Here is a 24,012-nt window from a genome sequence, read left to right on the forward strand (position 1 = left end):
TCCCTGCATGGACCCTGCTTCTCCCTCCTGTGTCTCTGCCCCCCCCCCCCTCTCTCTCAAATAAATAAATAAATAAATAAATAAATAAATAAATAAATAAATCTATCTTAAAAAAAAAAAAGAAAAGAATGCAGATGAGAGGGAATAAGGGAATAGAAGGGAATGAAATGGATGCCCCTACAGATGGAAGGCAGTGGGATTGATATTTAGAGGGGTGGCCCTGGATTGAAGCTGTCATGTCACGGGCGAGCGGAACTGATGTTGGGCAGGTGGGTGGGTATGGGCAGGTGTCACATTGAGGTTGTCACAATTGATATTTACAGATGAGGTTTCAGTCTTCTACTTGAGAAGTCATGTGTGATAATCAAAGAGACAGCCTAGGTGCTTGGTCAGCCTGGTTAGCAGGGTGAAGGGTTTTAGGTGATTTCCCTTTCTTGGTGATGGCCCTAATTTGTCTTATTACTTCAACCCTCAAGGGTTTTTCTCTACTCTTCTAACTTTCCTGTTGTGTTGATTTGAGGGCTCCTGATCCATCCTGGGCTGGTAACCTGATTTTGATTCCTGCAATCCTGCCTCTCCTTGGTATTTGGATCTTGCCTACCGTGTCCTTGATCTGCAGTTGAGACTTAGGTTAATCCTCCTGCCCCGAGGAGAAGTTTCCAAGCCCTCCGCCCACCCATACCAGCAGCCCCTAGCTCAGCCCTTGCCTGAGCAGTGTGGGGGGCTTCCATCTTGAGGCAGACAGTGCTGCAAGTATAGGAACGCAGGGGTCGGCAAAGGACAGCTTGCTCATTTTCCCTGCCACTGCAGACACATTGCCATTTCTACCAGAAGTTCCATGACTGAATGATTTTGGTGGGAACTGTGAGCCTTATTGGATGAGGTTCATTTGAGTCCTTAAAACTGGTCTTGCACATTGTTCTGAAAACACTGGAAAGATAGTCGACAGGAGTGGCCTTAAGTTTGAAAAGCTCCTTTCTCATGGTATAGAGTGTATTGTTAGGCAATCTTGTTGGGTTTTGAAAGGCCACAGCGCTCATGTTTGATATTCCAGATCACTTGTGGGACACAGAAGTCATGGCTGTCTGGTTTTGAATTGAGACTGGATTCCAACACCTTCCGCTCTGATTTAATTGGCTAGACCATGTGGCTTCATTAAGAAATCCGTAGTTGGCTGAGCCATATTATTGTATGCTTCCTAAAGTCACCTGAACATTGTGGTGTTGCAGATGAAAAGTCTAAGTGGATGCTTCCAGGACTGGGCAGAGCCAAAGAATGTGGCAGAGCTGTCCTCCTGTCAGCCTTGGTTTTGAAGTCAGGTCTCTTGTTTATAGTTGGAACTCCTCTATATGTGTGGGGTTTTTTTGTTTTCGTTTTTTTTTTTTCTCCTGTTTTCACACTGAAGACTCTTTCTGTTAATGAAATTGTATGTAGACCCTAATAAATAATATAAATAAAATAGTACTATTTTGGTTGGTGTAAGGGATAGGAGATGGGAACCTTGCCTGCTCATAGGACATGAACTCTAAGAAGAGCTTTGGGATCTATACCTCAGCCTATCTAGTAGTAATTTGGAGAAAAACCTTATTACACCTCACTCTAGATGAGGATCATCTGACTCCATATTTTATATGATTTTTGTTGTGGTCTTCCCGCCATGTCTCCAAAATTGGTTATACATCAGATGTCTTCTCATATGTCACTTTAGTGTCACGGGTACTGATTTGTCGTTTATGATCTTTAGGCCCTTGCAGAATGTTAGTGCTAAGATTGTGCCCTTTGTATATGGGTGATGTAATTAGTAAAGAGGAAGATGATGATACCATCCTTAATCAAGACATATCAAGCTTGTCCCATTAACTTTGCCCTCAGGCAGCTCTGCCCATGATGTAATAAATACGCCATATGTTTTGGGACTGATCTCCCAAACTTTCTGATGATGCATAACAGAGCCTATGCAGAAGGTATTAAATGGGCCTCAGTATCCTCAGTGAGGAGAATAAGAGGTACTACTGTTAATTAATTTGATTAAGATACAATTGAGAATTCATTAAATTGATTCTAAAGACCTGCATGATTTTGCAATTAAGAATCAGTATTCTTTCTTCCTGCCGTAGTGGAAACATGTTTTCATAATTTAAAACAATTGATTTAACAGACACTTTTGATTTGCTACTCTTTGACATGAAAACCGGTTTTGCATCTGTGATCAGCATTCCAAATACTTGGCTTTTTAAACTGTTTCAGCTAATGTTGCTATCTGCTTTGACCTCATTAGTGATGGCATTATGAGACAGAAACAGTGAGCATTTTTGTATGTGATCTATCTAGAAGACTAGCAGCTAAGGATGAACCTCTGTAGCAGGGATGAGTCTTGCTGCATCTGTGGGATAGAGAATCTTTGTTTTGAACTTAGGAACATAAGAATGCCTGAGATTTCCTGCATCCCAGAGGAAGGCGATAATAGCATACTGATGTGCTGCAGTGGTTTCTGGGGTTTTCCAGCTTTGTATTAGAACTGACTTCTGCACATTTCTTCTGGGAAAGCAGCATATTTGTGAGGATCCACTGGGGGGCACTTGGGGATCTGAGTGTGATCCTTGCTCTCCTATCCCCCACATCACTGATTTAGGTTGGCCTGAAGTCAGCTACTGATTGACAGTGGACTCCCCTTCATCTTTTATTCACAGATACTAACCTTAGGAGGGTTCTTTAGCAAGGAATCCTTAATGAACAGGTGTACTTCTGGCATAACAGTATTGGGTTTGTAGAGTCCAGGAACAGGGCACATTTTCAAAATATCACTCTCACAACTGTATCAGTTAAGATAATCCTTGTTCTTGTCATCTTTTGATTTTTTTTAAAAAGATTTATTTTAAGGGGGGAGGGACAAAGAGGGAGTGAAAGAGAATCTCAGACTGCCTGCTGAGCGTGGAGCCTGCTATGGGGCTTGATCCCAGGACCTTGAGACCATGACCTGAGCCAAAAATCAAGAATCAGATGCTTAACCAACTGAGCCGCCCAGATGCCCCTCCTCTTTTGATTTTATTTATTTATTTTTTTAATTTTTTATTATTATTATTTTTTTTTTCCTCTTTTGATTTTAAATGAAATAGTTCCTATGGAGAAGAGTTCCACCCGCGATCCCTCATGATCTGTTTGCTCATGTACTAGTTCTAGGATTTCTGCATGGGTGATATTTATCAGTGTCCACTTGGTACAAAAGGTCAACACAGGGAGCTTTTGGTTTCATTCTTGTCCTGGGAGTGGTGGTTCTAGCCATCATATCACTCTGGCAAGACATTTGGCAATTACTTGAAACACGGAATCCTAATGTTTTAGTAACTTTCGATGCTGATGGGTGCTTATGGGTAGGAATGAGCCACAATCAGGGAGATGAGTTTTAGCCACCTGCCAGTAATGCAGATCCCCCACAGTATTGTTGAAGAGTATATGCCTTCTGGGGCTCCCATGTAGGTTGGTGGCAAGTTGAGAGTGACACTTTGCCATTAGAAGGGCCAAAATACTAATAGCTGGCATCATTTTATCTGATGTCACATTGTCTTAATAAGTTCCTAGATAATCTTCAAAGGTATCCACAGATTTCCTGTATGGTCATTGAACCCATCAGCTTGCTCAGTCTTGTATCCATGCCCTAATTTCTTACTGGCAAACTCACTTCTCTTCACTTTGAGTAGTTGTACCTTATTCCTAATGTACCCTAAGTAGCTGAAGATGAGCATGTACAGCAGGGGTATGAGTCTCCAACCTTGCTCTTATGACCTTGTTCTGCTGCCTTCTGGACCCTCAGCTGAGCCCGTCACAAACCTGATGTGAATTTTCAAGAATTTAGAGACCTTCTTACCTGCTGGGACTAGAGATCATGCCCTACCACATCAGTTACCCTATTTCTTCTGTTTCCCCACATCTCATCCTCCCAGATATTTTCTCTATTTCGAAACAAAAGCAAAACACGAGTATCAGTTAGAACTAGTAGATATCTTGTAAGTGTCTTTGTGTTATTGTTTTGAAGTCCGCCTTTCTAAAGTTCATTCCTGGACTCTCCCCAGGTCTTGATTCCTGATCCGTTTGCAGATGACTTGTATCTTTTTTTTTGCCTGGAATGATCTGATCCTAGAACTTGCATCTGTCACACACATTGTGGAACTGCTGTTTTTAATCAGGAGCACCTATGATTTGTCATCAGTCTTGCCTTGTTCTGAGTCTTTTGAGCATCTGATGAGCTGTTTTCCCCTTTTCTGAGCAGAAATGGAATCGGATAACCCAGAGGGCCTTCCCCACACCCACATTGTCCAAGACATAGAGCCTGTCATCTGTCTGACCTTTTCTTACATCTTGAGTTGGTAGGAGGATCTCTCAGTTTTTGGTGAGAATCAGAAGGTCTCACACCAGGACCCAGGCAGACCAGACTGGGTCATTTCAAGGTACGCCCTAGTGCTTTGGTATATGCCTGGCCTCTCCAGCAACTGAGATATCTTTGAGAACTCTGATGTGGAGATGGGAGGGTTACCTCTGAGTCAGAGTGAGTGGTGAGCACCAGTAGCAGCTGGATATTTATATAACACCTAGGCAAAAAGTTCCTTGCTGACCTGCTTCTAAGGACCTACCCTGTGGGCCTGTCTTATTTTGCTTCCCCTACAGCTTGTCCCTTAGCCATTGTGTTGTCAGCCTTTCTTCTTTTTCTCTGCTACATTTGAGCCATCTTGGCCTTATCTCCCAACTTCGATTGGGTCATCATGACACTTTCCTTTTATCCCTTCCCGAATGTTTTTTCTGACCCTTGAAAATCAATTTAGGAAACGAAGATAAACAGTGACGCTAATACGGTCCTGATATCTCTTAAGAGGTGAATGGTTTCTTTGAGGGTGTACACTACCTGTTTCCATTCATCTCCTTTGCTTCTCTGCCCTTCCTACCTCCAGTCCTTAAGTGAATGTAGTTTGAATAGTTCCCACAATCCCTTTCCATTAGAAAAACAGGTCTTAATCTACTGGAAAGTTCTTCCTACTTATGTTAGTTTTATCCCTATCCATTCATTCCTGATGAGTACCAACAAATTGTGTGGGGGAGGTTGGGTTAGCAGGGTTTGGAGATAATGTGCAAGAATCATCTCATTGTGAAGGTCCCAATGTATTTAGAGGCCATCTGGAACTACGCCACATTTAAATAGTTGTTCACTATCAGTAAAGGAGTATTTATGCTTTAAATTTAAATTGTTAAACATTGAGCATTCCAAATGAAGGCCAAGTATAAGCTGCCAACATTTAAATTTACCAATGATTTCCAGATGCCACGTTGTGCAGAGAGAAGGAAAGCAACCTTTCAACCACTTATTGGTATTTTGTCTGCATGATTTGGACTGTTGTTAGAGTGGACATTTTGTTTTATGCACGAGGTAGGAGAGGGCAAGAGGACAATTTCTAACTTAAAATTTTGAGCTTGTCTTATAGAATCTGTCAACTTTCTATCACTGTAGCTTAATCCATACGGAACTCCTAGTACCTGGGTGTGTGGCTGCTCCAGCCAATGGCATGAGTTGGATTGGCTGTTTTAAAAACGTGAAGCTCTGTGGACTTCTAAATTTTTTTAATTTTTAAAAATGTTTAATGATTTTGAGAGAGAGAGCAAGTGGGATGAGGGAAGGACAGAGGGAGAGGGAGAAAGAGAATCTTTTTTTTTTTTTTTTTTTTATTGGTGTTCAATTTACTAACATACAGAATAACACCCAGTGCCCGTCACCCATTCACTCCCACCCCCCGCCCTCCTCCCCTTCTACCACCCCTAGTTCGTTTCCCAGAGTTAGCAGTCTTTACGTTCTGTCTCCCTTTCTGATATTTCCCACACATTTCTTCTCCCTTCCCTTATTTTCCCTTTCACTATTATTTATATTCCCCAAATGAATGAGAACATATAATGTTTGTCCTTCTCCGACTGACTTACTTCACTCAGCATAATACCCTCCAGTTCCATCCACGTTGAAGCAAATGGTGGGTATTTGTCATTTCTAATAGCTGAGTAATATTCCATTGTATACATAAACCACATCTTCTTTATCCATTCATCGAGAAAGAGAATCTTAAGCAGGTTTCATGTCCTACATGGAGAGCCTGCTGCGAGGCTCAATCTCATGACTCTGAGATCATGACCTGATCTGAAATCAAGAGTCAGACAGTTAACCAACTGAGCCACCCAGGTGCAGCTGGATTTTTTTTTATTTTTAATTGCATAAGAACCATGCATAACACTAATAAAAACAGAGAACCAGGTATTCAGTTTATCCTCTGTGTCTGAAAGAGTTTTCATTGGAGTTATTTTGGCATTGCTGATCTGTAGCTACATGCTGTTTTTATTGGCATTTACCTGCTTTTGTTTGGAGTATAAAGCAACCTTGAATACAAATTTGGACAATAATTTTTAAAATATTATTTTAGATTCAAGTATATCAATTTCTTCACTGTGGAAAACAGCTTCTAATGTGGGGTATCAAGTCTTGTTTTGATTTTAAGTGTTTGCCCTATATTTTGTTCCAATAAAGTAAAATTTGTGATAATTTGAAAATATTATTGGAAAAGAGGTGTGGATTGATTTTGAAAAAGTATAATTTGTCTCAAGGGCATGTTATAATAGGAGCTAAGGTAATAAAATAGTGACAAATAAAAGAGCTCAATAATCCCATAATGAAAAAATTAGTGATTTTAATGAGTTCTGATATTTGGTTGAAAATGAAACTTTAAAAAAACTTAAGGTTCTTGAGATAATTTTCTTAAATATTTTGTCATCTTGTGTGAGTTTTTCAACCCCATTCTTTATGAGGAAAAAAAAGTGTTTCTGAACACAAACTCAAAGTCTTATTTAATTTTCAAGTTTATTGATATAAATAAAAGTTTTCTTTGATTCGAGACATTATCGATACATTTGCTTTTTGAACATTCTAATTATGAGAGATTTTTATGTATAATTGGTGTCACCTTTGGGCTTCAATTTTCCATTCTTTCTATTAAGGAAAGCATTTTTTTTTCTCTCTTTAATTTGAAGATTTAGTTGGCTTTATGAAATGATTGATGAATCAGGCAGCATCTCATCTAGCCAGGAGAAGGGAAGCTCCCAAGAACAGTTTCATAAAGGGAAGGGAAATTTGTTCTTGTTCATGTGTTCCATGTTATATGATTATTCTCCCTTAGTATTAGAAAATCCTGGCTGTACTTATTTCCAGTGTAAAAATCTTATCCATACACATTGTTTTGTTCCATTAGAGAAACTTCCCTGGCTGTGACTCATGCTACTAAGAATTATTTCGAGTTATTGATTATTGTTAAGTATTCTCCAGTTTGAACATTTATTGAATTAATTGAGTTAAAATAACTAATTTGAAGTAACCATTACTGTAGACATGTGCTTGTGGTTAATCCCCTTTTTGAATCCTTTAGGCCTTTTGAATTACTTTATTTTATAAGTGCTCACATATAATACATGTTGCAATATAACCCTAAAACTTCTGTATAATGAAGAGTTAGTGCTACTTGCTCAGTCCCAAACAATGCTGGTGCCTTCCCAGCAGCTTCTCTTCTACACACTTCCTGTCCCCTGGACCAGATGCTCAGAGAGCACGAAGAGGTGTTAACCCATTGACAAGTATCCAAGAGCAGAATCAATTTCCTGGTAGACCAGTAGGTCATCCAGTGGCCCGGTGTTCTGTTTTGTACTAGTAGTGGCTTTAAAGAATAGTTTACAGATGAGTAGATTTTACTGCCACATTGATGAGCTCAAAGGTTTGAGCTGTGGCAGGAATTCTCTCCATCCTGGCTCATGATAATCCGGCCCAGGATTGAGAATTAGATACCAGTCCAATACTGGGACTTCCAGTCAGGCCTCTAGTCCATATAGTAGCATGTGTCTTTTCTGTAGCTACTGTAATATTTTTAGAAATTCGTTCTAAAGAATTGGTTCAAGAGTCAGTTATTGATGTTAACTATTAAGGTTTTGGCTGTAATATGCTTTCCAGTAGTTAAAATACAAGCATTTGTACAAATGGAAATTTAGAAAACCCTATGACCAGTTTGGGGAAACAAACTAGGAAAGAGGACATCTTTTATAATAGTGTCTTATGAGTGTGAATGTTAGTGTATTTATACTTGCCCAGAGATCTGTACAAGTGAAAATAGAAAAAAACAAAGTTTTTAAACCTTTTAATAGTGAGAATTCTTCAGTTGGTGGAAATCTTTCCAGAGTATCATTTCCTTTTTCTTTCCCATTTGTCTCTAATCACCAGCTCTTTGTCTTTCAAATGTAGACATATAAGATTAAGTTTTTCTTTAAAAAATTGCCTTCCCAAACTAGTATTTTCACAGTTATCCTTTTAAGCTTATTGTTTTAAAAACAGGAATAAATGTAATTAAAATACTTACCAAAATTATCAATGTCATGGTTTTCAACTAATAACAAATTAAAATCTCTGGACTATTTTAACTTTTTAAAAATATAGTTTTTGAGCAAATATTAGCCTGATGTTGATTTAAAAGAAAGATCATTAATCTCCAAACTATGAAAGTATATAAATGAGAGAAAGAAGGAAATTTTTCTTAACTTTAAAAGATTAGTCTTATATTGTCATTATTTTTTGTTCTTTTTATTTATTTGTTATTTATTTCTTGTTTATCTGGTTAGTGATATTCAGTGTAAAAGTCTTAAATCAGTGCATACAAGACAGATGCTAATTAGTAAATTTTACTTGGTATGAAGTACTATAGCTAGCAGGCTATAAATTTCAAGTAGCAAAATTAAATGTGTTTGTATTTGAAATATATGGAATGCCTCATTTTGTGGGGAGAGAGGAAAATGAAAGAACCTGCTTCTGTTCCTTCTGCAAGTGCTTATTGTCATGTTACATGGAATACATCTTTTGTATCTCTCTGTGCCTCTGGCTTCTCTTCTGTAAAATGGGCCCAAGAATTTAATTGCCTGCCTTCATCCCTTTCAAGAACATTGAGGACAGATACCTTGAAGTCTTTGGAAGACAAAATGCCACCTTGTGTATTTTTTGATATACTAACTTGCCTTGTAAGTATGTACTATGTGTTGTACACAGTGGCGCGGTGTGACATTGTGAACTTTTTTTTATGAGAAAAAAGTTGTTTGCATGCCTCGATGTTAAACTATAACTTCATTATTCATGTTTTATATTTTCTGAACTTGATTCTTTCCTCTCTCTCTTGTGCAGTGGGAACCGTCCCTCTGAGTGTCTCCATGCGCTCTACTGTTCCTGGGGCTGGGGGCGGGAGCAGTGGGTTGTGGGAGGTGGAGGTACTAGTTTTTTGTGTTAATCTTTTAGAAGCATGCAGAGAAGTGGTACAGGTGGGTTAGGGGTAAACCCCAAGTCTGCCGTTTACAGAGAACGGAGCCTCATCAGTTTAGAAATAGACAAAAAGCCCTCTCTCTCCTCATTTGTTGAGTTTCTTCACCATGTTCTTACTGCCCTCCATTCTGACCCCTGGGGTGGAGAGTCAGGGAGAACTTTTTATTCTTGACTATAGAAAATGTGGTGATGGGGGAGATTCCAGCATAGGATTTGGGAGGCCGGGAATGTAGTCTGTGTGCTGTTCCTGCACTGATTCCCATTGACCTGTTCTGGACCATTTTCCATCTCTAGTGAATGAGGATGCTGGAGGGTGGGTGGGGGGTAAGGTTGCCAGGGAGTGAGGAGAGCTGTTCTTGCATTGAATACCTAGATTCCATACAGTAAAGGTATCTGTGAAGCTGATTATTCACACAAAAACTGTTTCAAATATAGCTCGTTAGGCCTCTCTTTATATTTGCATGTGAGGGTTAATTTTCACTGCTTAGGAACTTCTGTTATATAACTGCCAACGTCATCAGTGGATGCTTGTGGTTAAAAAGCCCTGTGTCCTTTAAAAAATTCCTAAGTGCTGTTTTTTTTTTTTAAAGATACTAAGTGCTATTTTGTTTTTCTGTGATAAAAACTGTTCTCATAAAAGTCTAAGGAAGATGATAATTTTTATGTCTGGTTAGTATTTAATGACATTTGCTTAGCAATTTTTCAGTCTTGTGGTAGTGGTTTTTCTCGGGTTTCTAACATTGTTTTATGTTTTTGTGACATCTTTTGTCATTCTTTTCCAGAGAATTCGGTCAACAGTGGATGAAAAAGAACAAAAACAGCTTCTTATGGATTTGGATGTAGTAATGCGGAGTAGTGATTGCCCGTACATTGTTCAGTTTTATGGTGCACTCTTCAGAGAGGTAGGAATAAACAATTTGGGGTTTTAGCTGATGAATAACTATCTCATTGGAATAAATAAGAGGATGGCAGGCTTAGATTCTGATCTTCATTAATTGCCAGACGTTAGCAATAAGCTGATCTCTGAATATTTTAGTATATAGGTGTGAGATTGCACACATTTATTTCCAGCACTGATTATTCCTTGGTTAAGGGGTGAATCTCAGGCTTTTAAAATACGTATTTATGGCTGTCATTTGTGAATCCGCATATTTCCTTTCTTCACTTATTGTTTCTGTTCTTTAAGAACCTGACAAATCCACTAACTTCTGAATAACCCTTTGCCATAGGTTGAGATTTCTCTGTTTTGGCTTTGAACTCCCTCAGTGTCCCCTCTCCCCCTTTAAAAACTTATCTTTATTTCTGTCATTAATTGTATCTGCTTTTAATGGAAGCATTTACTCACCCTCATCAGAACCCTCAGTGCAACCCATATGGAAATTCACTAGTTATACTAGGAATTCTTCTAGCTAATCTTGTTATCTGGATTTTTGTGTAGAGACTGCATGGTCTCAGGGTCATGTGTCTTCTTTTGGCCCCTGGTTATTCCGTGTCCTGACACAGGGTATCACTTCTGCCTCTGGCTGTCAAACCCGTGTAGTCCTTCCAGTCATCTCATTGCCCGAGGCAGGGAAGGAAGGGATTTAGGGCAGGGGGTGTGGGTGGAGCTGGAGCTGGAGCTGGGCCCCAATCCGACACTTACGGGTATCCTGGCCAGTCCTCACACATTTGTGATATTTACTTAGGTGAGTGGGACTTCGGCTGAATGATCCCTTACACACTTTTAATACTCTTTATAAAACACCGTTGTCATTTTGAAAGTGTTAGGATGAGCTTGTGCTAGTGGGGCCGTTATGAGCTGGTGAGAAGCCCCTCCCTTCTTTTTTTCTGGGACTGGATCACAAAGCGGGGATGTAGCCTTGGGGGTTTTGTTTTATTTCCTGACTTAAAAAATACTGTGTTGTAAGACAGACCTGACTTTAACTTGACTAGAAATTTTTGAAGTCTTAAAATTGGAGAAGACCTTTGAGCTTAGTCAATTAATTCCCTACTCAGTACATCTGTTTTTATTGATTTGTTTTTCTGTGCTCTTAAGAGGTGACTCTAGTAGGTGGAAGGGTCCATTGCTTTGTTGAATCAGTAATTAATTACTGTTAATTCTAGACTCCTCTAGTTTCTTTGTACTTCTGTCCTTGTACTTGTTATGACTCGAATATTCGTTTTTGTGACTGGGTACACGGGATTTGTCTTCCTTCACCATAGCACACCAGTAGTACGTTGTGACAGTATACATCGTATGTTCAGGAACATACTCTGTCCTGAACCTAAGTGTATCATAAAGTCGTGCTGTCTGTAAGATCATGAATCTGGAACTTTTCTTTATGTTCCACAAGAGTCTTGCCATCTCCTCCTCCCTTCTCCCAAACCATTGATTTAGTCTTTATAATCACTAAATCTTCTGGCCATTTTATTCTTCAGAGCTTATGCAGAGCAGTACTTACTTAGGGATTGAACTACAGTCTGTCCCAACTGGATTCCACAGTCTGCTTTTCTAGCTCTGCCACTTGAGGCTCCTACTGGCCCTATCTTAGCTGTATTTCAACTCCATTGAGCTCAGGTACTCCAGCCTATGTCTCATGTTCATTGTTTAATCATTCCTTTAGGCAGTATTAGATGTATAACCCCAGCCTACTCAGTGTAGAAGTCTGATTTTATGAAAAGAAGGCAGAGTAAGTGACACCCAGAATTGCAAATATTGGAAACAACACAGAAAGCTTGGAGTAGTATCTGAACAGTGTCTTCATTGTTTCTTCTGAGAAGCAGGGTAAAATGCATTGTCAATATCTCAGGGAGGTGGAAGGGAGTTGAGATAATGCAGCTGTAAGCACAAACATCTGTCGACTATTCTACAGTTTTCATATATATTCTCTTTGTAATGGTCTCAGGGCATTCGGGGGCATCATCCCCCTTCTCCCTCTCTAAATTAATTAGAGAGGAGGCTGAGGTTTGAGGACTGTTTGGATGGGAGTCACATAGTCACATAGTCACTATAGTCACATAGTCAGTATAGTCACAAAGTCACATAAAGAAGTAGCAGAGATGGGACTTTAGGGACAAAAATCTCACTGTTCTTTCTGTTATAGAACAAGTGGTCTAGGGATGAGGAACTTTCAGCTTCATTTAAAAAAATAATTACAAAAAAAATAAAAAATAATAATTACTTTTTCACAGGACTACAATTTTTGAGTATGATCTGATGGAGGCTGAGGATCTGCACAGTTAAGTTGTATAAAGTTGCAAAATGCCCTGACAGGTGAACATGAACTCTCTCCACCCTCTTGCAAGAAGTAATAGGTACTTTCTGGATTAAAAAAAAAAAAAAAAGTTTAGAAGCCAAAAGTTCACCTTTAAAGAATGCATAGGCAGAGTGTGTTTCCTGAGGTTACAAAGGTTAAAAATATTAAACAGACTTAATAAGGGTTTAGAGAAACATTTTTCTTTTGAGATTGATCATTTAAAAGAATCTTTTTGGCAACGTGATCTTCAGTTCTAGTAATAGACACACAATTCTGGGTTTATGAAAGGAAAGACTGGAGATGAACATATGTAATCTGGACTCTCACCTAATCACCACTATGAGGAAGACAAATGACTTTTAATTACTGTCCCTGTGAGGAACCCTCCAGGACATTTCGTTTTATCATACGTATGCCCGTAAGACATCAGCTTGTGGTTTGCTTCAGTCAGCTATCAATCAGAGAGCTCATGAGATGTTAGTTTTCTTACCCTGGCAGCTCCTCTGTAGAGAGATGAATCTTGCTCTTGGGTAATCACTGAGCCTCTGCAAGTTCCATAGTTTTACTCAGAGCAATGACTGAATAATATTTAATACCTAAGTTGGAAACTTGTTTTTTGCGATTGTCTCCAACCATTTATACTTCTTTCTACAATGGAGCTGAACTCAAATAAAAAGCCCAAAGTACAACTTGGATTTGATGTTGGTAAGTTATTAAGACATCTAATTGCACAGGTTTCTAAACTCATTTTCAGACTTTGAAGACAGAAAAATGAAGAGCTTCACAATATTGAACAATAAACGTAACTTGTAGCCTGTAACTTGCCTAAAGGTCCGCACCTTCCGTTTATCAGAACTGAAACCTAGAATCACTTTAAAAATGTCCTTTAATATATAGATTTTCAGAATTTAAAAGCACAGAAGCCCTTACTTTGAGTATCTTTGGAGGTTGGAGAAATTCTAGTGTAGGAGATACTATTCTGAGTAACTGGTGACTAAAGCTGGTCATTGGGTTATGTAAAAGGCGCTGATATTAGCTGAATTTAGTGCATTCTTCCCTTTCTCCCCCTGCTACTGCTTATGTTCTTTCCTTTCCTTCCTCTTGCATAGTTTAAGCACAGCCTTATTGAGGGAACATCAACATATGATAAAACGCACGTATTGAGAGGGTACAGTTCCATATGTGTGAACAAGTTGTACACCTGTACAGTTATCACCAATCAAGAAGGTGGACATTTCCATCACTCCCACTCCCTGTGCCCATGTCCTCTCTGCTCCCACCGTGCTGCTTTCTGCCTCTGTAGGTGGATGTGCATTTTTTAGAGTTTTATGTAAATGGAATAGTACAGTATGTATGTTTTATCTTCCTTACTCTACGTAATTGTTTTTTAATTCCTTCTGTGGTGTGTGTCAATAGTTTGTTCATTTATATTGCTGAGTAGTGGAAGTAGTATTCCATGGTGGGGATATGCTATGTACGATTGGTTCACTCCTTCTCCTGCTGAGGGACTGTTGGATTGTCTCTGGTTTTTGTCTGTTACAAATAACACTGTTGTGAGCATTTGTATACAACTGTGTGAGTAGACATGTGCTCTCATTTCCCTTGGGTAAATAGCTGGTAGTGGAATGGCTGGATCATATGGTAGGTGAATATTTAACTTTTTAAAATTATTCTCCAAAGTGGTTGTACTATTTTCAACCTTCACCAGTAATGTATGAGACTTCTCTTTCTTCCACATCTTTTCTAATACCTGGGATGGTCTTTTCAATTTTTAGCCATTGTCATTGGTGTAAACTGGAATCTCACTGTCTTTAAAAAATTTTGTTTAAGGATTTATTTATTTTAGAGAGAGGGTGCACACATGCATGTGTGAGAATGAGTGGGGAGAGGGGCAGAGGGGAGAGGAAGAGAAGCAGATTCCCACTGAGCCAGAGTCCCGCAAGGAGCTGGATCCCAGAACCCTGAAATCTTGACCTCAGCCCAAGTTAAGAGTTTGCTACTTATCTGACTGAGCCACCCAGGCACCCCTAAATTTGTTTCTTTGATGGATTGTGACGTTGAAAGCTTTTCAGGTGCCTGTTTACCAACCATATGTCCTCTCTGATGAAGTTCCTCTTCCAACTTTATTTTTTAAAAAGCTTTTTTTGTTTCTTTTTGAGTTTTGGGAGTTTTTATTTTTTAAAAAATTTATTTATTTATTTGAGAGAGAGAGAAAGAGCACAGGGGAAAAGAATAGTGGGAAAGGGAGAGAATCTCAAGCAGACTCTTCACTCAGCATGGAGCCCAATGTGGGGCTGGATCTCATGACCCTGAGATCATGACCTGAGCCAAAACCAAGAGTCAGACACTTAATTGACTGAGCCACGCAGGTGCCCCTTGGGAGTTTTTTTAAAAAAAACATATTCTGGATATAAGTTTATTATCAGATATATGATTGCAAGTATTTGCTCCCCCATGTGTGACTTTATTCATTATACTCTTAACAACATTTTTTTTTTTTGAAAAATGAAGGTTCTTAATACTGTTGTAGGCCAATTTGTTGTTGTTGGTTTTTTTTTTTTAAGAAAAAATGTATTGTGCTTTTGATATTGTATGTAAGAAGGAATCTTTGCTTAACTCAAAGTCACTCAGATTTTCTCCTATGTTTTCTTATAGACTTTTATAATTTCAGATAACATTTATATTTATAATCCATTTGGAGTTCGTTTTTATATGGTAGGGAGGTATGGATTAATGTTTACTATTTACATGTGGATATCTTTTGCTCTTTTGTCAGAAGTTAGTTGACCCCAGGTGTGTAGGTCTGTTTCTGGACTAGTCCTTTTTTTTTTTTTAATTTTTTTTTTAGCTAGTCTTTTCTATTGATTTGTTTGTGTTCTGTCTCTGTATCAGTTCCACACTGTCTTGAGTCCTCCAGCTAGTCTTAAGATCAGGTAGTGCTGGTCTTTAAACTTGATTCCTTTTAATTATTTTTTTTAAGATTTTATTTATTTATTCATGAGAGACAGAGAGAGAGAGGCAAAGACACAGGTAGAGGGAGAAGCAGGCTCCTTGCAGGAGGACTCAGTCCTCCTAGATTGAGACGTGGGACTCAATCCCGGGTTTCCAGGATCATGCCCTGGGCAGAAGGCAGGCACTAAACCGCTGAGCCACCCAGGGATCCCCCCTTTTAATTTTTTAAAAAGAATTTTAGAGATTTTTATCTATTAGAGAGTGAGCTAGAACATAAGTGGGGAGGGGCAGAGGGAGAGGGAGAAGTAGGCTCCCCGCCGAGCCTGGTGTGGGGCTCCATCCCAGGACCCCAAGATCATGACCTGAGCTGAAGGAAGATGATTCACTGACTGAGCCACCCAGAGGGCCCCTAGGACATTCTAGTGCAAGTTGACTTATGAGTTCTTGTAGCTTTTTGTAGATTCCATCACATTTTCTGTATAGATTATCATGTTGTCTGTGAATAAAGAGAGTTCTTTTCAGTTTGGGTTCCATTTATTTACTTATGTCTTATCTTACTGTGCTGGTTAGATCCTCTAGTACATAGAAGCAGTGACAGTGGCCATCCTGTCTTGTTTCTGATCCTAGGGAGATCTTTAGGGTTTCATCAGGAAGGACGATGTTAGCTGTAGTCTTCTCTTTTTCTTTTTCTTTTTCTTTTTTTTTTTTTTTGCTGTAAGTTTTTCATAGATATTCTTTATCAGGTTGAAGAAGTGCCCTTCTATTCCTAATTTGCTGAGGTTTTTTTTTTTTTTTTTTTTAATGAGGAATAGATGTTAGAGTTTCCCCCATTCTTTTTCTACATCTTTAAGGTGATTGTATGATGTTAAATTCTTTTTTTCATATTGTAAGTTACATGGGTTGCTTTTCATATGTTAAACCAACCTTGCATTTCTGGGATAAATCTACTTGATTATCATGTATTACCACTCTAATATATTGTTGGATTAAATTTGCTGAAATGTTATTTTGAAGTTCTGTTTTTAAAATTTTATTACTTATTTTTTTTGAATAAGCTCCATGCCAATTGTAGGGCTTGCTTGAACTCATGACCCTGAGATCTAGAGTTGTGCGCTCTATTGACTAAGCCAGCCAGGTGCCCTTATTTGGAAGTTTCATATCTGTGTTCTTCAGAGATACTGATCCGTATTTTTCTTATAATGTTTTTGTTTGGCTTTCATGTCAGTATATTAGTGCTAGCCATATAGAATGAGTAGGAAAATACTCCCTTGTTTGCAGCTTTCTGGGAAAATTTATATAGACTTGGTATTACTTCTTTTGTAAATGTTTGGTAGACTTCACCAAAGAAGCCATTTGAATTAGGACTTTTCTTTATGGGAAGCTTTTCAACTACAAGTTCAGTTACTTTCAAAGACAGAGTTTTCTATTCAAGTTATGTTTCTTCTGGAATAAAGTTTGGTGGTTTGTTTCTCTGAAGAAATTTGTTTCTTTCATCTAAATTGTCAAACTAATTGACAATTTAATAGGTAATTTGCATCTCCTCTATTTTTACTTGATGAGTCCGGCTAGAGATTTATCAATTTTATCCATCATTCAGTGAGCCAGCTTTTAGTTGCATTAATTTTCTATATTATTTTTCTGTTTAAAATTTTTTTCAAGGGCACCTAGGTGACTCAGTGGTTGAGCATCTGCCTTTGGCTCAGGTTGTGATCCCAGGGTCCTGGGATCAAGTCCAACACCGGGCTCCATGTGGGGAGCCTGCTTCTCCTTCTACCTATGTCTCTGCCTCTTTCTCTGTGTCTCTCTCATGAATAAATAAAATCTTTAAAGAAAAGTTTTCTTTTTTTCATTCTGATCACTCTTCTTGTTTTCTGCATATTTTGGCTTAATTTGCTCATCTGTTTTTAGTTTCTTAAGGTAGTTCTTGCTTTTTTTTTTTTTTAAACTGTGAAGTAGTTTGAACGTACAGACACTTAGAGGGGAATCACAGTGGACCCAACATTTTATTTGTTGGCTTTTTAAAGTAGATTCTATGCCCAGTAAACACACACATGACCCCGAGATCAAGAGTTGGATGCTCTACTGACTGAGCTGGCCAGGCACCCCTGATTTGGTTAATTTATCTTAACTGTTGTGTAGTATTCTATAATTAAATATACCATTTTTTAATGTTTCTTTAATAATCCTAATATAGGTCATTTCTCATTTTTGCAGTTATAAAGGATGTAAAAATGAACTTCTTTTTACATTTCTCCTTAACAACATAGGTTACAGATTCTGTATAGCATATGCCTAGAAATATAATTGCTGGGTTAAGTAATATGAATTGTTTTCAACTTTATATTGGCATATTCCTCTTCACAGCAGTTGTGCTAACTTCTGTTTCTACCAATAAGAATGAGGATTTCCATATCAGGAATAGTATTTGGGTGTTAGTACTGGAACCTGTTAGTGGCTTACTGAGTTTGTGGTTTACATTGTTAAGGTTGCCCTGGTGGTCCAGGTTGGCTCGTGTAGGTCAGCTGTAATGTCCACACAAAGGAAGAGAAGTGGGAAGAACCAAAAAGGCTGTTCTGCAATCATCAGCCGACTGTGTTGACATTTCACTGGCTGCCCTTCTCTATATAAGATTGGGATATGTAGTTTCAGCTGGGCATGATGTAAATAACAAAGAGGAGGTGGTTGTTGGGCAACCCAGAAACATTTATTGACATAGATCTCATTGCTAACGTTTGGTATTATTAAATGTTTCATTTTTGCCAATTGGGTGAGTTTGAAGTGGTATCTTACTTTTAAAAATGACATTTCGGGCAGCCTGGGTGGCTCAGTGGTTTAGTGCCACCTTTGGCCCAGGGTATGATCCTGGAGACTGGGGATTGAGTTCCATGTCAGGCTCCCTGCATGGAGCCTGCTTCTCCCTCTGCCTGGGTCTCTGCCTCTCTCTCTCTCTCTCTCTCTCTCTGTGTCTCTCATGAATAAATAAAAAAATTTTTAAAAATGACATTTTTTTTTTACTACTGACAAGGTACATAATTTTTTTACATATGTGTTCAGGTCTTTTGTAAATTGCCTATCAATATCCCTTTGCCATTATTCCGTTAAGTTTTGTCTTTGCCTAATTAATTTAGCATAGTGCTTTAGTATTCAGGGTACTAATTCTTGATTATTATCCAAGTAGGTGCTTTTGTTTTATTTTTGAACTTACAGTATGGTATCCTTTGTCATACGGAAATATCCATTATAATGGAGTTCAATTTAGCGGATCTTACTCTTCATGATTTATTCTTTTCATGTGTGATTTGGAGAAGAAATAAGTCTCCTACCCTGAAGAACTCTTATTAAAAAAAGTTTTAAGCCTTAACTTTAAAAAAAAAATCCATTTGAGATTTTTTTTTGGTATTTTTATTTGTGAATGATCTGAGGTACTTACCTAATTAACTCTTTTCTATCTGGAAGGCCAGTGGTTCCAGCAACATTCATTGAATATTCCATGCTTTTGCAACTGTTTGCTTTGCTATATTTATCATCTTTCAAATTTCCATGTGTGCATGAGCTTTTGAATCTGTTCTGTTGGTATTTTTACTTCCCTCTCTATTTTATACCACTGCCTTTTATTGTGACAGGTTTATAAAAAAATCTTTGTCTAGTAGACTAGGCTCCCTTCTTTAAAATCATCTTGGCTATGTACACCTGGATGGCTCAGTGGTTGAGTGTCTGCCTTTGGCTCAGGACGTGATCCCTAGGGTTCAGGATCGAGTCCCGCATCGGGATCTCTGCGAGGAGCCTGCTTCTCCCTTTGCCCATGTCTCTGCCTCTCTCTGTGTCTCTCATGAATAAATAAATAAAATCTTTAAAAAAAAAATGCCTTGGCCATTCTTGGCTCTACTTTTCTTTTAAAAAATTTAATTGCTTTATTTGAGAGAGAGAGAGAGAGTGCATGTGAGTGTGGCCGCAGAGGCAGAGGAGAGAGAGAAAAATCCCAAGCCGATTCCATACTGAATGTGGAGCCAGATGTGTGGGGCTCAGTCTCACGACCCTTAGATCATGACTTGAACTGAAATCAAGAGTCAGATGCTCAGCTGACTGAGCTACCCGTGCACCCTGGCTCAACTTTCCTATATGTTTTAGGATCAGCTTGTCCAGGTACATGATAATTTTGATTAGAATTTACTTGAGTTCTTAAGCTAATTTAGGGGAATCTGACACTTTTATGATCTTGTGTCTTCACATTGTTTGCCTCTTTCTTTGGTCACTTGTTATGTCTTTAGTCATATCTTATACATGTTGTCATGAGCGTTTTGCTTCTTTTGTTATATACGTTCCTAGGAGCTTTACAATTTTTCTTTGTATTGTGAGTGGTGTCTTTTTTTAAAAATATTTTGTTATTTATTCATAAATAAATAAAACACACAGAGTCAGAGATATAGGCAGAGGGAGAAACAGGTTCCCTGTGGGGAACCCAATGTGGGACTCGATCCCAGGACCCCGGGATCATGCCCTGAGCCAAAGGCAGACGCTCACCACTGAGCCACCCAGGTGCTCCATGAGTGGTGTCTTTTTAAACAGTTTATTTTCTGAGTGGGTATGTCTAAGCAGCCAGTGGTTTTATCTGGTTTTTGTCTCTAGGAACACTTATCTTGATCTTACTGGTTCAGTTTTTCATCATCCTCCACCTTTCTTTTCAGTAAACCCGTATTTAGTGATTTCTGCTTTTGCATATTTCAGTCGTGTGGGTGTCCCTTCTTGTGCTCGACCATGAAAATAAGGTTGCTGTTGTTGCTTTTTGAGGCAGTTCAAACCATCCCACCCCCACCCCCCTTGTTTTTTTCAAAAGCAGCTCACTGCTGCTGCTGTCTGTTCTCAGTTATGGTCAAAAGGAACTGCCAGATGAAATCAGAAGTTCACATTAGGCTATGTGCCTTGGCAACCACAGAGATCTCTCTCGGTCTCTCTGGAGCTGATTGTAGCATTGTCCGTCTCCCCCCCTGCCCCCAAGTTCTACTTAGTTCCTGCCTTTATTTCCCCTCTTCCATGTCTGTCTCTCTCTTTTTAGTTGCCTTCCTGTTTTCCATCCTTCCTCCCCACCCTCATTTTCTGTACCTGCCAGACCCTTTATTTTGTACTTTATGTGTTAACTCATTTGAGTTTTGTCCTACTCTGTTGAGGATGGTGGGGCAGCCATGTTTCCTAGATGAGGAGTTGAGGGGGTCCCACAACTCTCTTTTGCTCTAATAAAAAAATTCTAGTGCATCTATTGAGATGGTGTCTTTAGCTTCAAATAAATTCAAGTGTTTGTGTTGGGTGAAGGATGTTACTAGTCTTTTGTGAGTGTCTATCTGCAAGAGCACTCAGAAGAAGGAGCCACAGAGAGAGAACACAGACTTAAATATAAGTAGAAGTTCACTGTGTCAAATATATAAGCATTCTGTGAAGCCATGTAGCTACATGCATGCTCTAGCGGGTGTCCGTCCTGTCTTCAGAGTGCTGGTCTCCATATTCAGCGCAGCGTGTGTTTCCTGCATGTGAGACAGTGTCCTGGCTTTGTATGTGTTGTTGGGAGCAACTGGATTTTGTTCTGTTCATGGCTCTGCTGCTGATTGGATTGTCATTCTACACAGGCCGTTCTTACCTTAATGGGCATTAACCTCCTACATGATTATCCAGGTGGGAGATTAGTGGTCAAAAATCTCCAAGGATACAGCTGGGCCTATAAATTAGTAACAACATGCAAACTCTTTTGAGATCATTTTTATCATAGTCCTGGCATCTGTTCTCACGCTTGTAAGGTCCTTTGTGGCGATTGTTCATACATACTCATCCTTTCTGAGCGTTGTAACTGGGCTATCTGCTCATATGCTGTGTTTTTTCATGCATACCTCTCACAAACCATGTAGTTTCCAGGTAACAGTAATATTAGATAATCCCTTTAATAGTACTCCATTCCTTCTTGTGAGATCGTTCCATGCTTTTGAGTTTTGTTTCTGTTTTTTTTTTTTTCTTTTTTTCTGGAATTTGTGAACTATTTGTTTAATTAGATTTCCAGTCATGAGATGACTGTATCAAAGGGTATAAATACTGTCTCTCTTGTTTTATTGTCAAATTGCCTTCTGTCTGGTTTAAAACACATTGTGATGCTACCAACAGTGTTTGGATGATTCAGTTTAATTATGGCAAGCATTCATTCATCTAGGGAATGTTTATTGAGCCCCTGTGCTGGTGGAGTGTGTGTTAGTTAAGGGAGCTGGATGACAAACATAACAAGTTATATTTTCTATTATAAAATTTCAGGGCAAGACAGCACAGAGCAGGGTGAGGGGATGCTAAGAGTGAAATGACCTGCATTTTAAATGTCAGCCACCTGAGAAGGGGGCATTTGTGCAAGGATTTGAGACATTGGGTTTGCTCTGTGTATTTTTCTTCCTTTCTTACTAATTTCAGAAGTTTATATAGAACCTCTGGATTCCTGTAATCTGCTTTTCTTTATTAGTGACAGTAAACAGTTTCCCACATATTTTCTATGTTTGTATTTGATTATGGCAAAATTTGATATATTTTTAAAAGCACAAAAATTTCTATGTAATAAGACCATCCCTGACTTTACAGTCAAGAGTGGGGAAGTTGAATAAATAAGTTTGTGTTTACACAGGAGGAGACTCTTCTGGCCAGGGCTTTAATAAAAACCAAAAATTCCCTCTAATGCAAGATTAAAAAAAAAAAGATGAAGAAGATTGCTTTTTCTCTAATTGTATTTCTATTTTAAGTAAAGGAAACATAGTACTTAATACTAAGATGTAAAGGAATAACAGCTGTTTGTTATTTTATAGGGTGACTGTTGGATCTGTATGGAACTCATGTCTACCTCGTTTGATAAGTTTTACAAATATGTATATAGTGTATTAGATGATGTTATTCCAGAAGAAATTTTAGGCAAAATCACTTTAGCAGTAAGTACCTGGTTTTCAAATTATTCCTTCTGTATATACTTATATAAAGATGCTTCTGGAGTTTTGAATGCACCTATCAGAATGTCCTTCACAGAATGTTGCTGACCTTCCTGGAAAATCATTTGTAATAGGAAGACAGACAAAAATCACTTCTGTGGGGTAATTAGTACAAGTCATAAGAACAGTTTTCAAAATATGTTCTATGTAAAAACTACAATATTCTGTTCATTAAAATCACAATGAATCATAGTAGATTGTGCTGTAAACAAAACCAGAAAAAGAAATTTTCTGTTCCTTTTAGCCCTGTTGTTCTAACTACTTTTAAATTGCTTATGTTCTCACCATTATCTCTAAATTAATCAGAATCACAGCAGTCCCTTCAAGTCCTTTCACTGAAATTCTTAGGGTGTCTTTCCTGTGGTTTAAGATTTGAGTGGTCCACTCTAAGCTATTGAAATTTTTGACTGGCAGTTTCAGTAACCAACATTGCTGCTGATTTGGCCAGTTCACTTTTACCAGAGTACCAAAAACAAAAGAGGTACTCTTTTACACATGTGTTTGTAGTTTTCAAAGTGAATTCCTGATCGTTTTTCTTCCTCTGAATCTTTTAGTTGCAAAGGTTGTTCACAAAAATCCTTTCAATGGAGTAAAATTAGTAAGATTCTTAGAAAGCCTTGAGACTCTGAGCTAATGACATTGACGTAGGTTAGTAGATGTATAAGCTAAGTTTTATAGGAAGCCGTAAAGTAGAAATTCTGGTTGCATGCAAGTTCCTGCCTCTTTGTTCTTACATCCTTCACCTCCAGTATAGTCTGCTGATTGCCAGTTGATCCTATTTGATCATTAAGGGTTAATATAAAAATCCATAGGCAGTTTCTGAACTGTATTTTAGTTGTGAAACTTACGTGTGTCTGTGTGTGTGTGTGTGTGTGTGTGTATAACTGGACTTTAAAAAATCAGATTAAAGTCATAATGGTCTTAAGATTTATGTTAATATTTTAATTTATTTAGCCAGATTGGTACATAAATTTAAATATTTTATGAGCTTAACATTACAGTATATACCCTTTCATATGATTTTATAAAGTGAAACTGAGTAATTCTAGAAACTTGTTTATTCTTGGGAAGATATATGACATTTTATATTGGTCAATTTTGTCTTCTCTCTCTGTCCAATATCCCAAACCCAGTATTATCTTGGAACTTTTACTATTCATGATAATTATAATGCAACAATAGTAGAATAATGACAGTAGCTAATGGTTATTGAATGTTTACTTGCATCAGGCTAAGATCTTATGACATTTTATCTTCATAGCAACTCTCTGTGGTGAATAGTAACCCCTTTTACAGATGACAGATCTGGAGCATGGAGAGGTTAAGTAATTAATTTGCTTTGAACTTCATACAGTTGTAGGTAGCAAATGATTTAAGCTCAGGCAACCTGATCCCAGAATCCTGTTTCTTTCTTTCTTTTTTTTTTTTTTTAAGATTTTATTTATTCATG

At 38.3% G+C, this 24,012-nt stretch overlaps 1 protein-coding gene across 4 annotated transcripts in view; it reads left to right on the forward strand.

Moving 5' to 3' along the window:
* Positions 1 to 24,012, forward strand: part of MAP2K4 (mitogen-activated protein kinase kinase 4) — a 135,569-nt gene that overhangs the window by 74,118 nt on the left and 37,439 nt on the right. For all 4 annotated transcript variants that reach the window (XM_038536898.1, XM_038536899.1, XM_038536897.1 and 1 more), the window contains 2 exons: positions 10,156 to 10,275; positions 22,386 to 22,505. In XM_038536898.1, the coding sequence (XP_038392826.1) occupies positions 10,156 to 10,275; positions 22,386 to 22,505 (240 nt within the window). The remainder of the gene's footprint in view (positions 1 to 10,155; positions 10,276 to 22,385; positions 22,506 to 24,012) is intronic.

Source organism: Canis lupus, chromosome 5 (assembly GCF_011100685.1).
Source record: "Canis lupus familiaris isolate Mischka breed German Shepherd chromosome 5, alternate assembly UU_Cfam_GSD_1.0, whole genome shotgun sequence".
NCBI classification, from domain to species: Eukaryota; Metazoa; Chordata; class Mammalia; order Carnivora; family Canidae; genus Canis; species Canis lupus.